The sequence below is a fragment of the Anas acuta genome, chromosome 11 (genome assembly GCF_963932015.1).
Source record: "Anas acuta chromosome 11, bAnaAcu1.1, whole genome shotgun sequence".
Lineage (NCBI taxonomy): Eukaryota > Metazoa > Chordata > Aves > Anseriformes > Anatidae > Anas > Anas acuta.
Window position 1 is genome coordinate 21693785 of NC_088989.1, and position 16639 is coordinate 21710423.

General features: G+C 37.8%; 1 protein-coding gene across 18 annotated transcripts in view; it reads right to left on the bottom strand.

Annotated features, from left to right (window-relative positions):
- The window catches only part of ERC2 (ELKS/RAB6-interacting/CAST family member 2), a 556650-nt gene that overhangs the window by 313913 nt on the left and 226098 nt on the right, over positions 1-16639 (bottom strand). For 10 of the 18 annotated variants that reach the window (XR_011100130.1, XR_011100127.1, XR_011100133.1 and 7 more), the window contains 3 exons: positions 5600-5740; positions 4907-5047; positions 1407-1442 (listed from right to left, as the gene is read on the bottom strand). The exons of 1 other annotated variant lie outside the window; for it this stretch is intronic. Coding sequence is in view for 2 of the 17 variants with exons in the window: in XM_068694082.1 (XP_068550183.1) it covers positions 1407-1442; positions 4907-5047; positions 5600-5740 (318 nt within the window). In the remaining 15 variants the exon portion in view is untranslated. The remainder of the gene's footprint in view (positions 1-1406; positions 1443-4906; positions 5048-5599; positions 5741-16639) is intronic. 7 more of the 18 variants (XR_011100132.1, XR_011100131.1, XR_011100129.1 and 4 more) reach the window with 3 other exon arrangements.

Sequence of the window (16639 nt, forward strand, 5' to 3'; positions counted from 1 at the left end):
GAAATAATGACTGGAAAGCATTTAAGAAAATCAAGAGAAAAGTAACACAAAATAGACTCCAGTCTGAAGAGACGTGCACAGTAGGAGTGCAAATGATATGAATAGGAAATGTAACAACCACAAAGGTGATATGTGATACAGAATAAAAAAGTTTTTATAGTTCAAAGGGGAAAGGCCTGACTAGCAGCATGCTAGATAGTAAAAGCGATAATATCAGACCTTATGCTACTTAAAAATGATTCATGACAGGATTCAAAATAAAGTTAACCAATAATTTCAAAAGTAAATATGGCATATTTCTTGCGACTCTCTTTTCCTATGCACAAATCATGACATATCTACTACATGGCTAGACTTAGCTATAGGAGACTCCAAAGCTGGAATCCTTGTCCACCACTATTAATGGTGAAATTCTGATTTACTTTGGTGAAGGCAATACTTACCCTAATGCACATTATCATATTACTTAATAAAACCTATATATTCCTACATATATATCTAGGCATATACTCCTATATATAGGAATATATACTCCTCCTATAAATACTGTGCCAATTACATGGCAATTCCAGGTATGATTACTGTGTAAACTTTAGTTTGTAAATTGCCATTACAATCCAGTTGCATCATTATTTCTGTCCTGCGATGCTCACAGCACATGTTAAATACAGCTCAGCAAAGAAAAGTTCTCTACAAAGAAAATGTTTATTACTGCTCTTAAAACAGAAAAGGGTACACACTTAAGTCAAAAGGGTCGATACTGTGCGATTAAAGCAGACATTAGCAAGAATAATAATACTAAACAAGTCAAAGTAATAATACTTGGCTTTTTCAAAACTGCTGCTTGCATTCATCATTATATATTTCAGTATTTTCTTGGATTAAAAACTATCTTTTGATATTCTTAATGTATATAAGCTGAATGTGAACTGAATATCACTTTTACGTGAGTAAAGTTGATAAGAATTATTTTAGCGTTATGGCTTTTTGAAAATATTACCAGTCACATCCTAGATACTATTGTTCACCTAATCAATTCAGTCACTTATTATAAAATGAGTAAATTAAAAGTTATTTGTTTGAAGGATCAAATAAAGTACTCCACAAGAAGGAATCAAAAAGCTAAGCAAAAAAAAAAAAAAAGGCATGCTTCTCTAATGGAGAAGTTGAGGACCTAAAGGCTAGGATACTTGTGTTTTTAAAAGAAATATAATATGTAGTTTAATACATTTCATATTCTTAAAATGGCCTTGAAGTCCACAAAGTTTACTTATCTGGATATAATGGATACAGCATAGTGAGCATCAGAAATATTCTGCAAAGCTCCACAGAGGAAGAGCACAACAAGAGATAATGGATCCTCATGCTTTTGTATGTTACAGATGGCATTTTTAAAAAGAACTTACTGGATTGTACATCTGATTGAACAACTGTTCAGCTTGCTACATTGCAAAGTTGGAAGGGAGTGAAGCAGAGACAGGAAAAGAGGGAAAGATCCATGAAAACAGCATTAGCTCAACAAAACCAGTGCATTTGCACAGAAGAACTTGTCATTAAAAAAATAAAATAAAATAGAAATTTAAGATTCTAAACATTCCTTCGTGAAAGTGAGAGGCACAAGGGAAACATAAATGTTGACTTTGGCTCCTAAAAAAGAATAGCTGGAGTAAGATATTTAACATTTGTGTTACTTTCCCTTTCTCAAGTTAAATTACCCATGAAATAAAGAAAGGGGTCCACTTTTGATGATACATTAAGCGCTGCTCTTAAGCAATGAATCATGAGAAGTGCTTTTGGCTGAGGCTGCAATTTATCACCAAAGCTTCAAAGATGGTAATAATAAAAGATTAATTAAATTCTATCATTAAATTTATTACTTTTCTTTTGTTTAACACAAGACTGAATTTTCTATGCACAATGACTTTTGCACAGTACAGCTTGGCAAAAAGTCCTTTAGTGACTGCAAATATGTCAGTAAGCAAGTAAATTTAAAATAATGACAAACAAAAGGAGGAAATTCTGAGGTGGATAATCATATTTTATATACACACACACAAAATACTTAGCTACTTATTAAGGTAATCCCTACTGTTCTTTCACTAATAACAATACAAGATAAGTCAACAAGAAGTCTATGAACTTATGGCACAAAGTATCAAACATTCTCCTAGTTTTCATTTTTTTATTTGTAACTTCATGAATTTCAATGCTTCATCTTTAGCACAAAAAGTTTAATAAGCATGTCTATGGCTTTAAATATTATTCTGTGTACCAAAATATAGTATAGTAATATGAATAATTACTCTTTATGAACATCTTACTTGTTACTTTAAATTTGTCCACTCTTTAAAATTAATAGTGATTTTAAAATCAGCATGTTTCCTTTTAATGAAATGCAAACAATTCAGCTGAGTAATACTGAAAAATATTTCTATCTAATCAGATTTGATCAAAAGCCTCTTAATAGTCAAAAAATGAATCTTATTCTCTCCAACAACAACAAAAAAAAGGAAAGTGTGTAAACTAGGAAATATAAACTTTAAAAAAAAAATAGTTGTTTATACTTGCCCCTTGCACACATTTTCTTTCAGTCATGCCATTTATTACTGTTAGTACTCATGGAAGAGAGCAAATCCTAGCAACTGTGCACAGATTATATTCATATTTATTAGCATAACTTGGTACAACATAAATCAAAATTTAGCTATGATCATTTTAAAATACCATAATGAAAAAGTGTCTTGTCTATGTTATTTTATAGAGAGGAGTCATATATAAGCTGCACTCAAATTTCTCAAAACAAGAGACAGCCTTTGGAGTCGATTTGAAAAAGATACGTTGTTCAATTCCTCCAAGCTTCTGTAGTGGGTAATGTTCATACATGTGAACATATGCATAAGCACTCATAAGCACACTTACGAGCCGTGCATGTTAATTTACTCTGAATTACATTGATGCTGCCTCCTACTCTAACGCAGACATATACAAGAATAACCCAGTTTTCTATTTCAGTTAGTTTACTAAGGAGTGAAAACACAGTGAAGGTAGATTTCTGGGGACCCATTACTTTTAACGCAGGATATTTACAGGTCTGAACATAAAGTATTTTATTAGAGAAAACGTGACTTGAAAATTACTGTTTGGAGTCTACTATCATTAACAGTCACTGTTTCTGTTCAAAAAACAGAAACTTCTTCTGCCCACAAAGAAGGTTGTAACTACATTTTATTGTGGAAATACCTGGTCTCCTACAAATGTTGGGTGAGTTTCCATGGGGGCTTTATGCTGTATTTATGATATAATAAAACTATTATGTTTTCAACTTTCATTTAATAATTCTTTGTATTTATACACAAGGAACATACTCCTTTTCTATATGAAAGACATCCCACACACTCTCTGACTTTTATAAGTGCTTATTTTTCTATGACCATAAGATGTGTTTATATGTACAGCCATGGAAGATTGACTTAGGATTTCAAGTCCTTATGATTATTTTGATTTTAAAGTGATCTGTGCTTTATGCTTTTTGTTTGTTTGTTTCACTAATTTGTGTTTGTTTTTTTTTTCATTGCAGACAAATAAGATATTTCAGATTGTAAAGAAGTACATTTTGTAGCAAAGTGCAATGTAAGCTGAATTATTTTCAAACAAAAGAAAACAAAAAAAAACAAAAAAAAGGACTTCCAGTGAAACAGCTTATTTGGATATTTTAATTCTGGCATCAATAGCACTTACAAGCTACGCAACTTATAAAGGAGCTGTATTTTAATTAAAAGCTTTTGTATATGTTAATTTGAAAACATTCCTTTCTTTCATCTCCACAACTAAACATATAATACTGCCAGCTAACTGCACATATTCTTTCTGAATTAAAAAATAATAGAATTCTAAGATTTTCATTCTAGTATCCTCCTTTACACTTCGCAGTAACTTCTTCACACGTTAAGGGTATTGAAACTCTGCTTAAACATGGAGCAGGATACTACTCAACCTGTGTAAAAAAAAAAGTCAGAATATTATCCTAACAGTGGTAACATTCATAGAACATATGAACACTTTTCTAGGAAATGAAACATGTTTGCCCTACACTTACTCACGAACTACAGAAGGCAAACAATGTCTGAACCCATCAAATGTGTCATGACATTGGCATTTGAACAATGAGAGCAGACATAACCAGGTGACACAGAAACAAGTCAAAGAAATAATGTATGGTAGAAAAGGCATCCACAACCTTGCAAATCATTTAAGCAAAAAATATATTAATGCATCAATTTAAATAAAACCATGTTATAAAAAATATAATTTGGATGTTTTCCTTTAAATGTTTTCTTCTTTCTTTCTTATTGAATTGCTAGCTGAGGTAAGCTTTCTGTTTGTTTGCTTAATTATCACAAACATACATTCATCAAAAAAAAAAAAAAAAAAAAAAGGCAGAAATAAAACCCAACTAGAAATTCCATTTTAGAAGCAGACTTCTTTTTCATTAGAAGGTTCTGCTTTCACTTTTTTCCTCGTACTATGAGCATTTCCATCTACTTCTAATAAAGGTATAAATTCATTCACATAAAAATTGATGGTTCGATAATTTCTCCCTGCCTTTCTACTTTCCCTCTAGTGTCCTGTTCCCAGTTCATTTATTTGAATCAGCTTCTCAGAATTCCCTCATATAGGTAATCAAGATAATTTTGGAGGCTTCTAATGGCTTTGGTACAAGCCTCTTAAGAAAAAGTTAGAAGTATTTGATGCAAGCATCAGCAAACACCATTGGTAGATTTTAGATTTACTCTAGAAGAGTAAACAAGTTCATCTTTTCAACATGAGAGCTTTGGGTGTGGTCCTTTCTTTTTTTTTTTTTCCCTGATTATTGCTGGGTTTTGTTTGTTTTTAAGATGGAACTTACCTTTTTCAACTGTGCTTCCAACTTACTACACTCTTCTTTCTTTTGTTCTATGGCTATTTCTAAAGACTTAAGTTTGGAGTCTCTTTTCAGCCCTGCTGATGCCAATGAAGATGCATGTTCTTTGAGATCGATTAAACTAGACTGAAAAATGACCAAGAGCAAAAGGTTAATTCCTAGTCACCACGACACTAACTTATTGCCAATTTAGTAATCACTTGGATCCTGTTCCCCCTCCCCTTCCTCAAAAAGAGTTGACACAAAGATAAGCATGTTTAGCCAAAGACAGCATTTTGAGAATACAACCAAAAAGAATCACAGGAGCTTGCATGCAGTGAAACACTGAAACATTCATAATACAGACAAGTTGACATTATTTTCTGGAGGTACAATTACTTTGAAGTCTGTTAATCTGACTGACAAGTGAAAACAGGATCAACAATTAAATATTTGAGCCTTGTGGAGGCTTATGTAGAGGAAAAAGTAGCAAAGACGATACACAACTATGCAAAAAGTAAGGCAATATTTTATGTACAAAAGTGAGGACTGTGAAGAATGCCTAAGAAAATAGAAGTTCAATAAAAGCTGACCACTGAAGTGGCAGAGCTTCACTACTTTAAATGGTTCAAGAGTAATCCTAATGCACTTTCTTTCATCATCATGACATAGAACATAGATTTTACTGTGAAGACTGACCTCTTTTTCTGTCAGCTCAGCTTGTAAAGCATTAACTTTCTCCTTCAGGTCTTTGTTTTCTTTTTTATAAGATTCGATTTCTTCAAGTCTTTCTCTGTCATCTCGCTCCCTTTGCTCCTTCAAGCGCTCTATTATTCTTTCCTAACAAGGGAAAGGATTGCAAAATGCAAAAGTTGGGAATCATTCTAAGAAAAGCAAGAATAAAATTTCTTTACATTAAGTAGCACTTAGAAAACCAACCTTCAGAAGCAGAGGATGACTGATAAGTTAATGATATTAAAGTCAGTGGAAGAGTTCCCCTGCTTTCAGTAGCATCAGATCAAGGTTTTCAATACTTGATGAGTGTACACTCAAGTGTACACTCATAGTACAGAAGCTTCATTTAATATCTATATTGCTATGAATATGATTAGTCTTGTGATAAATATGGAAAGTTATTCATCCTAGTAATGCATTTGCTGATGCAGAAAGACACAGAAAAGATACTCTGATACGACTTATATTATCCAAAGGAAGATTCTTCTCCATCTAATTAATAGTGACCCTACACATATTTAAACTCAACCATGTTTTTCAATATTTTGATGACTTCTTTTGACTATTATAAGGATTGCTAGAAATCATCAGTCAGGGACTGGGTGTTTAATTCAAAAGGTAAATGCAAAAATCACATACAGTAGTATGGTTTTGTTAAGCCTTGACTACATTCTTCAAAATCACATTCTACCAATACTCAAAGAATGCAAATACTAGACAGAATAATATTTAGGGTAAAATAAAATAACCACTGGAAGTAAATTTGAATTGGTAATAGGTCAATTTAAGCAGTTATCAGTGGAACTACTAGAGCAATCTTGGAAGTGGTTATCAGGGAATCAAGAAAAGCAACGTAATTTAGGAAAGTTAAATGAACATGGGACAAAACCACATCCTGACTGAAGTTCTACGTTACCAGTGGCAAGGCTCAGGTAGAGCCATTAGCATTCTCATGGATCCTATTCAAATCATTTTGTACTTATGCTGGAAAACTCCAAGGAGGAGCATAAGAATAGGATCAATGCTTAAAATAATATTTCACATAACTATAAAGTCTGATGGAAGCTTAGTATTATTAGAAAAAAGAGAAAAATATCTTATGCTAATTCCCTCTGTCCATGACTCCTTATACTGTGTATATATATATACATACACACACATATATACATACTGCACATATATACACTTCATTCTACTGCCAGTACAGTACACATATGCACACAAGGTTTTCCTTTACCCATATCAATGTACTCTCAGCTGTGGTTATTATACCTCAGCAATCATTACAATGCAAGCAATATTTCAGCAGCTGCACATCTCATTTTGATTTCCAATTAGCTTAGTCAATTTAATGAAAGAAAACAAAATTATTTATGAAAGTTAGCTTAAGTAGTAACAGCACTTTTAAAAAGCATCTATTGTGTGGACTATCCTGGTTATTCATTCATTTTGTTCACATGTTAGGTACAACGTTCCTCTGAACTCTAGAGGTCTTATGAAGATTGCTTCTGAACCTTCCAAAGCTCAACACACATCTTGCAAAATGCCAACTGTCAATATTTATATGTTTTTTTTTTAATTAAAAAGAAAAAAAAAAAAAGCCTAAACTCAAGGCTGTGCTTTTCATGCCAGCAGTCACCAACTTCAGAGATATTCAGAGTTGCACTGGACAAGATCTCGAACAAACTGCTATATTTGACCCTGCTCTTTGAGCAGGTTTGGACTAGATAATGTGCAGAGGTCTTTTCCAGTCACCGTGGTTCTGTGGAAAAGGCAGAAATGTTTTCAAGATTCTGCACCTCAAGCATAATTTGTTTCCCGTCTGCTCATTCTCCCTCTCCCTATTTTCACAATTCAACCCAATGCAACACTGACCAAATCAGCAATCCTGCTGACAGCAGTCCAGTGCCTCTGCTTGTTGTCTGCTCCTCCTTTTGTATTGAATAGGACTTAGTTACTAGAAAACACTGCATTTTCAGAAGACTGGAAAGTTTTCTGTAAATGTCCCCTTATATTTTCCATTTCTGTAGACCTACCTTTCACCAAGCATCCATTTACTCATTTTCCTATCATTTAAACACCGTATTTGTGGTATGGATTGGTATGTGGTATCGTATTTGTTAAGTTTAAAACTAATAATCAGTTTCTATGGATTTATGAATTGAACAAGTATTTTATTACTTTATATTACTGAATTAAAATTTGGTTACACAGAACACAATTTGACTTTACGGGGACAATATTTAAATGCCAATTCAGGAAATAAAAACATTCCACTTCTCATAGAGATCTAAACTTATTTGGAATGTCTCCAATGTTTGCTGTTGTTTATTAGAAAGGTAACTGCAGACCCCTCTGTATTTTCAATTAAGCATACTAGACTTTTAAGTTCAATTTTAATTTTTATAGCTCTTTACTTTTATTTTAAATATTTAAAAATAAACTTTCTTTTGTGTTATGTCTATATAGTAAACAATTTATTATGCAACATAGATTATGTAATGTGAGCTGTTAAAATATCAAAAGCAGATGTGGAGTATTAATGGAGTATACACATGCTTGCTAAATGAGTAATCTATTACTGTATGTGAAGCTAGACTTAAATGCAAAATGTGTTATATTTCAAATATTTTCCTTATAGAGCCAATTCAAACATTTATGTTCCTAAGATAAATGACTTTTTTTTCTTCCAGTTATATAATATTGGCTTCCAGCTGTAACGCTTTGTTTTACCAATAGTTGGAATAAAAAAAACAACATTACACAGTATTTTATAATGTTAAATATCATCAGGAGTTCTTAAACAATCAGATGAAGGTCTTTACTAAACAATTATGTTTGAGTTTGCAAATATATGTATTTGGAATCTCTTAGATATTGACATACAATCACCACTATATTGACTTATCTTGCATTAAGAATATGGCATAGTTATTATTTCCTACTGAATTCCTGAGGAAAACACCTTTCAAAAAGCTGAAAGTTCACACAGCTACTTTCATTCTGTGTCTAGTATTCCAGTGGCAACAGGGACTCCTTTCGTGAGCTTTAGCTATTGAATACGCCTATTACAGTACTAGTGTGACTGTAAGAATCTTCACATAAAACAGTAAAGACTACCACATATACTCATAGCCCTATTCATTTCATTCAGAAATATAAATTGATGGCATACTACATTCCACTTCATTCACATGGTACAAAAATTAAAAAAAAAAAAAAAAAAGAATTAAATGATATAGCCAAAACCATCTGGCTCAGTGTAATTAAACATTTCAAAGGCAGTATCAACTTGCTTGCACAGAGATACCTAAAACTATGAAGGTGAATGATGCCAGACTTCATACAGACCTCTGACTCATACATACCTGGTAGGACTTCACGTAGAAATATGTTCACGTAGAATGAAGGCAGTTGCACAGCAACATTGTTGAGTATTACACAAATGACAAACCAGCAAATGTAATTTTACTTTTAGCTGGCCTTTGCACTATATGATATGAAATATATGTATATATATATATGTATGGGATATTTAATAAGTCAGAGTTATTCCTAAAAAGAAATTATATAACTCCTTAATACCTTAAATATTAATGTTAAAATTACAATCTCCACTAAGTGGAACAGCTGTTCAGAATATATGTAGTTATTTTTATACTTAGTTCAACACTGGTTCTGTCCTAAAGATTTACTTAGCTAAGTGATATTTTCTGCTATAACAAATTAAACATACTATCATTTAATTTTATTAATAAAACAGTATAAATTTTTCCCTCAGTCAATCACAAAAGAAGACTAATTTTCCTGTCAGCTGCATAGGGCTAAATGTCAAAAACATGTTAAAAGGCCCTAATATACCACGTTTTACTTGATTAACAGCTAGCTTACAGAAATCCCAACAATGTGTTCTTGTTTCAGTCTTATTTGCATTGGCGAGCTTTCCTATGCACTAATCTAGGACCTCACAGGCCTAATCTATTTGCACTTTATCACAGAAGCGGGAACTGAATTGCCACAGCTTATAGCTCTATTATCAGGCATACTCAGTTACTTATCTGCTGTATGCTGCTACAGCAGGGCCAACTTTATAAATATCAGCTTCATGAAAGCAACCTCTTGAGCTGCTTTGGACCAGTGCAAGAGCTGAGATATTCTTTGAAAAGTTTCTTGTTAAAACATCAAGGGAGCTGATAGCAGTTTTGCATATTCTGATGTTAAAACTTTTTTTAATAGGAGTAAACTTATTTTTGGTTTATTGCAATGTAACCTCCATCATTGTTAAGAATTTTCAGCACCTAGTAGAGTGCCTGTGCTTACAGGTAAGGAATTGAATGAGCACATTTTTCAGTTTAGTTCTAAAATGTGCCCAACAGTGACTGAAGTTCTGTTGGTTCATTTCTGATTCCTGACAAGGAAACAAATGATATCAGCAATATTGCCTGGAAAATAAAAAGATTAAAATGGGTCCATTACTGTAAATTTTGATGGTTTTCATATGTCGATAGTCATTACTCATTTAGTGTTATTAAGCCACTTAATCACTAAATCTGAAAGAAAAAGAAAATCCAAGAAAAAACTTGGAATAATCTACTTCTCATGAAGAATTAGGAGCCCTATTTTCTAATTCAGAGCCTAAATCTCTGTCTGAGTATTTTCAAAAGCAACACAAGAAAAATATAAATGCTCAAACATGTCAGTTTGGGAACTTTTAAAAAGAGCTTCGTAACAATCTCATTATATGATTCTGTTGTAATATTTATCTCTACCCATAGTAACTAAGAAAAACAACTAAATTAATTTTCATGAATTGTGGTTAATTGAACTGGTATAAATAATTTTCATCACTATTTTAAAAGAGCTTCCCATGATGCTCTTGGACTTGTATTTTTCAAATAAAATTCTAACAACTTGTGAATTGATAAAGAATTAAGGTAAAGCCAAAAACCATGCTTAACATCAGAGATGATGTAGCTGAGTGGGAGGAGCATAAGCTTATATGGTATTTAAACTATAAATAATAAGGGGTATATAAATTTGTCAACCATTGCATTGCCATGGAAATTGGGTATTCTTGAATGAAAGCAGCATCTCGCTTGCCAGCATTACAAATTTAAATTGATAAAAGTATTTACATTTGTCAAATTAATTTATTACTAAGAAATTACCACTAAATGTTTTTGTCCCATTTGGGCAGAAACCTATTCCACGTTTCTACCAGTAGTGCCAGTGGAAAAAGTTAATAACCTGATGAGGTCTGACAGTCTGAAGAACTGTACTGCAGACAATTAGGGATAAGAAAAATCTGTCAATGATAGCAGCTAGGATAAATTGGAAAACTGGACACAATTAGAAATGAGACACCCGTGTAAAGAGAAACTGCCAAGGTATATAGCTGCCAGAAGACACAAGAAAGCTAAGCATAATGGTTCATTTGGAACTTCCTGAAGACATGTATTGGCTTCTTTCAATGTGTAAGTACCTAACAAAAAGATGTCTCAGAGAGTACGTTTAAGACTGAAAAACCTACCCTTGAAAGTGTGGCCTTCATTAAACTTACAAGCTTACAATAACACTTCATAAGTGATTGAAACAGTCATCAGACACCACAGCACAATTCAGCTTTGTGCCATTACTCAAAAGCATTGTCTTAAAACAGATACCATTGTCCTCATCAGCTGCACAAAGACAGAAGTTTCTGTGGCAGAGGGAAACAATCCATACTATTCACTGAACATGCACCATGGAGCAGCCTGCAAATACTGCAGGAAAGATGCCATTCTCAGCTGATATTATTTAAGCAAGTGACTACTCTGTACAGAATTCAGCCTTAGGGACTCCATGTGAGTTCTAATCAATTCCACTTGGAAAAACCACTAATCACGATGATTCTTTAAAAGTGTCAGGTCATATGTATTCATGTAATTCCAAATGAGGGAGACTTGAGTTGCAAAAACAAAACAAACAAAAAAACATTTCAGAGAAGGATTTGGATCTAGAATCCAAAGTTCATCTAGCTTTTGCAAAACATTAAAACTAGCATCATTTAACAGATTTAGAATATTTACTACAGCAATCTGAAATAAAGATTGTCACAGAATTTCCATAACATCAGGATCTCAAGTGTCACATTTTGAGTTTTAACATATGGAAAGAAACTCAATAGCACAATTTTTTAACAAGCTCTGGGACAAGTCCTCATTGCTATATTGAGGAATAATGCATCTTGGGTTTAGTAAAATTTTAGCTTGTATGTCTGAGATTAATAGAATATTTTAGTTTTAAACTTTCATATTTATTTCAACAGATTTTAGAATGGTACTAGTATAAAAAGGCATGAAAACAGTTCATTGCCACCACTCACTAGTTTGCATTCAGTTTTAACGCAGTATTTCTTAACTTTTTCTATTTCTGGTAGTGAGAAGTAGACTATACATGATCTATTCAACCTATTCAACCTCGGATGCAGGGAGTGTCAGAGCCTGCTGCTGCCATCGGCGGGAGGCAGAGACGCTGCGTGCGTGAGGTGTGAGCAGGTGGATGACCTGATCCGCATGGTGGCGGTGCTCAAGGAGGAGGTAGAGAGGTTGAGGGCCATCAGGGAGTGTGAGCGGGAGGTAGACTTGTGGAGTAACTCCCTGCAGGGCCTCAAGGAGAGGTACCGGGGTGAGACACCCCAAATGGGGGTGGATCCCCTGCCCTGTCGCCGTCGGGCAGAGGGAGGGGATCTGGGAGTTGAGGAGGAATGGAGACAGGTCCCTGCTCGACATGGCAGGCGATGCCCTCCCCTTCCGGCCCCACCTTCCCAGGTGCCCTTACGAAACAGGTTTGAGGCCCTGGAGATTGAGAGACCAGCAACTGAGGAAGAGATAGAAAGTGTTCCCAGGAGGATGCCTAGGGCGAGGAGGTCGACTCCACGCATCAGGACTGCCTCCACCAAGAAAGACAGGAGGGTGATTGTTGTGGGAGACTCTGTCCTTAGGGGAACAGAGGGCCCTATTTGTCGGCCTGACCCTACCCGTAGGGAAGTCTGCTGCCTCCCTGGGGCCAGGGTCAGGGACGTTGCCAAGAAAGTCAAGCGCCTGGTACGGCCCACTGACTACTACCCGCTACTGGTCTTTCAGGCTGGTAGCGATGAAGTAGCAAAGAGAAGTCTGAAGGCGATCAAAAGAGACTTTAGGGATTTGGGGCGACTACTTAGAGGATCAGGCGCGCAGGTTGTGTTTGCCTCTGTCCTTCCGATAGTGAGGATCGAAGCTGAAAGGTGTGCTGTTCACATAAACTCGTGGCTTCGAGACTGGTGTGACCGGCAGAACTTTGGGTTCTTTGATCACGGGAAGGTCTATGCTACACCGGGCCTGATGGCACCGAATGGGATGGGCCTCTCTCGGAGAGGGGTAAGGATCTTTGGTCAGGAGTTGGCAGGGCTGATAGATAGGGCTTTAAACTAGAGTCGAAGGGGGAAGGGGCTAAAACCAGGCATGCCAGTGAAGACCTAAGGGATGGTACGCTAGAATCAGAGGGGCTGTGTGCCAGTGAGGTCCTTCGGTTAGATCCACAAGGTGCTGAGTGTAAGGAGATGCACCTGAAATGCTTCTACACGAACGCACGCAGTATGAGGAATAAAATGGATGAGCTAGAAGTACTGGCCCAGTCCCGCAACTACGACATCATTGGCATAAGCGAAACCTGGTGGGATGAGTCCTGTGACTGGGGTGTTGCGATAGATGGTTATAGGCTCTTCAGGAGGGACAGGCAGGGTAGGCGAGGTGGTGGGGTGGCGATGTATGTGAAGCAGGGGCTGGACTGTGTGGAGCTTCAGGTCGGCGATGGCAAAGTTGAGAGCCTCTGGGTAAGGATCAAGGGACGAACAAATAAAGGGGATGTCGTTGTGGGAGTCTATTACAGACTGCCTGGCCAGGACGATAGCGCCGATAAATTATTCTTTACAGAACTAAGAGAGGCCTCGAGATTAACTCCCCTTGTCCTTATGGGGGACTTCAACTTGCCAGACGTTAACTGGGAGTGCCACACGGCTGACACGAGCAAGTCCAGGAGGTTCATGAAGCACCTAGATGATAACTTCTTGGTGCAGGTGCTAACGGAGCCAACTAGGAAAGGTGCCCTCCTAGACCTGTTGCTAGAAAACAGAGAGGGTCTGGTGGGAGATGTGGCCGCCTCGGTCATAGTGACCATGAAGTGGTTGAGTTCAAAATTTACGGTGACAGAAGGCAAAGTGCCACCAAAACCTCATCCCTAGATATGGGGAAGGCGGACTTCAGGCTGCTCGGGGAACTAGTCAGCAAGGTCCCCTGGGAAGCTGCTCTTGAAGGCCTTGATGTCCACCAGTGCTGGTCATTCTTTAAGCGATGCCTCCTAGAAGCACAAGAACAGGCAGTTCCTAAATATCGCAAGTCAGGCAGGTGCGGCAGGAGGCCGGCATGGCTGACCAGGAACATTCTTATGGAGATTAGGCGGAAACAGAGAGTGTTTCGCTACTGGAAGGAGGGCCAGGTGACATGGAAAGAATACAGGGATGCTGTTCGTGTTTGTAGGTGTGGCTAAAGCACACCTAGAGTTGAAGCTGGCTGTGTCTGTGAGAGATAATAAAAAGGGATTTTTTAGATATATGAATAGAAAAAGGAGAACTAAAGAATACATAGGGCCGCTCCTTGATAGGGAAGGTCTCCTCACAGACGATGACACAGGCAAAGCAGAGACGCTTAACGCCTTCTTTGCCTCTGTCTTCAATGCCGATGATGGGCTTCGGGACCCAGGGTGCCCTGAGCTGGAGGACCGGGACGGTGGGGATGACAAACTCCCAACTGACTCTGAACATGTGCGGGATTTGCTACTCCACCTGGATCCCTACAAGTCCATGGGTCCAGATGGGATTCATCCCCGGGTGCTGAAAGAGCTGGCGGATGTCATCGCGGAACCTCTCTCAATTATTTTTCAACGATCCTGGGAGTCTGGAGAGGTCCCGGTAGACTGGAAGCTGGCAAATGTTGTGCCGATTTTCAAGAAGGGTCAGAAAGAAGACCCTAGCAATTACAGGCCTGTCAGTCTCACGTCAGTGCCTGGTAAAATCATGGAGAAGATGGTGCTCGAACTTATTGAGGCGCACCTGGGGGACAAAGCAGTCATTGGTCCCAGCCAGCATGGATTTGTGAAGGGTAGGTCCTGCCTAACTAACCTGATTTCCTTTTATGATAAGATCACCCGTATGGTGGACCAAGGGAAACCAGCTGATGTGATTTTTTTGGACTTCAGCAAGGCTTTTGACACGGTTTCCCATAGGATCCTACTGGACAAAATGTCCACCATACAGCTAAATAAAAACATCATACGATGGGTGAGCAATTGGCTAACAGGCAGGGCCCAAAGGGTTATGGTGAATGGGGCTGCGTCAGGCTGGCGGGCGGTCACCAGTGAGGTCCCTCAAGGCTCCATTTTAGGGCCGGTACTTTTCAATATTTTTATAAACGATCTGGATGCAGGAATAGAAGGTATTTTGAGCAAGTTTGCTGATGACACCAAACTTGGAGGAGTTGTGGACTCTGTTGAGGGTGGAAAGGCCTTGCAGAAAGATCTGGATAGGTTGGAGAACTGGGCGATCGCCAACCGCATGAAGTTCAATAAGAGCAAGTGCCGGGTCCTGCACCTGGGACAGGGAAACCCTGGCTGCACGTACAGACTGGGCGATGAGATGCTGGAGAGCAGCCTAGAAGAGAGGGATCTGGGGGTCGTGGTAGACAGCAAGTTGAATATGAGCCGGCAGTGTGCCCTGGCAGCCAGGAGGGCCAACCGTGTCCTGGGGTGCATCAAGCACGGCATCGCTAGTAGGTCAAGGGAGGTGATTGTCCCGCTCTACTCTGCGCTGGTGCGGCCCCACCTCGAGTAATGTGTGCAGTTCTGGGCACCACAGTATAAAAAGGACATGAAACTGTTGGAGAGTGTCCAGAGGAGGGCTACGAAGATGGTGAAGGGCCTGGAGGGGAAGACGTACGAGGAACGGCTGAGGGCACTGGGCCTGTTCAGCCTGGAGAAGAGGAGGCTGAGGGGAGACCTCATCGCAGTCTACAACTTCCTCGTAAGGGGGTGTCGAGAGGCAGGAGACCTTTTCTCCATTAACACCAGCGACAGGACCCACGGGAACGGGGTTAAGCTGAGGCAGGGGAAATTTAGGCTTGACATCAGGAGGGGGTTCTTCACAGAGAGAGTGGTTGCACACTGGAACAGGCTCCCCAGGGAAGTGGTCACTGCACCGAGCCTGTCTGAATTTAAGAAGAGATTGGACTGTGCACTTAGTCACATGGTCTGAACTTTTGGGTAGACCTGTGTGGTGTCAAGAGTTGGACTTGATGATCCTTAAGGGTCCCTTCCAACTCAGAATATTCTATGATTCTATGATTCTATGATTCTATGATTCTATGATTCATTGTCTCCTGCAGCTGAGTCAGAATATGGGGTACAAGACAACTTTGGCTTTTGATTATGTACTCCATGCTTAATTGCACAGGAGAACTGTCAAGTTTCACTCTACTTTCTGTACTAACACCAATAACACAATGGTTAAAGGACTGTTTTAAACTCTTCACTGCCTCCCTGGGAGTACTGGGAAAGTGACAACTTCAGCTAATTCAAAGATTATAGTTTACTTGTAGAAAAACAGATTAATAAGTAACTTATTTTTTAATGATATGCTGTGAGATTGGTGAACAGTGTCCAAATTAGCAGTGAAAGACATTAATGATATGCACATACTTACTTTCCTGCATAAATTCTGTAAGTTTACTGAAAAAGTTATCCATATAAAGTAACGGAAATAATGCCAAGCATGTTCCCCCACCCTCCCACCTCACCCCACAAGGTGATTAAATGTACAAAGAAATCAAAAATTTAACATTAGCAATTTAGGTAATAGTGCCAACACCACAGTAGCATTTTAAATGCACATAGAGCCATAAATGCCTTCATCAGATTAGGCACTGCAGAATAGCA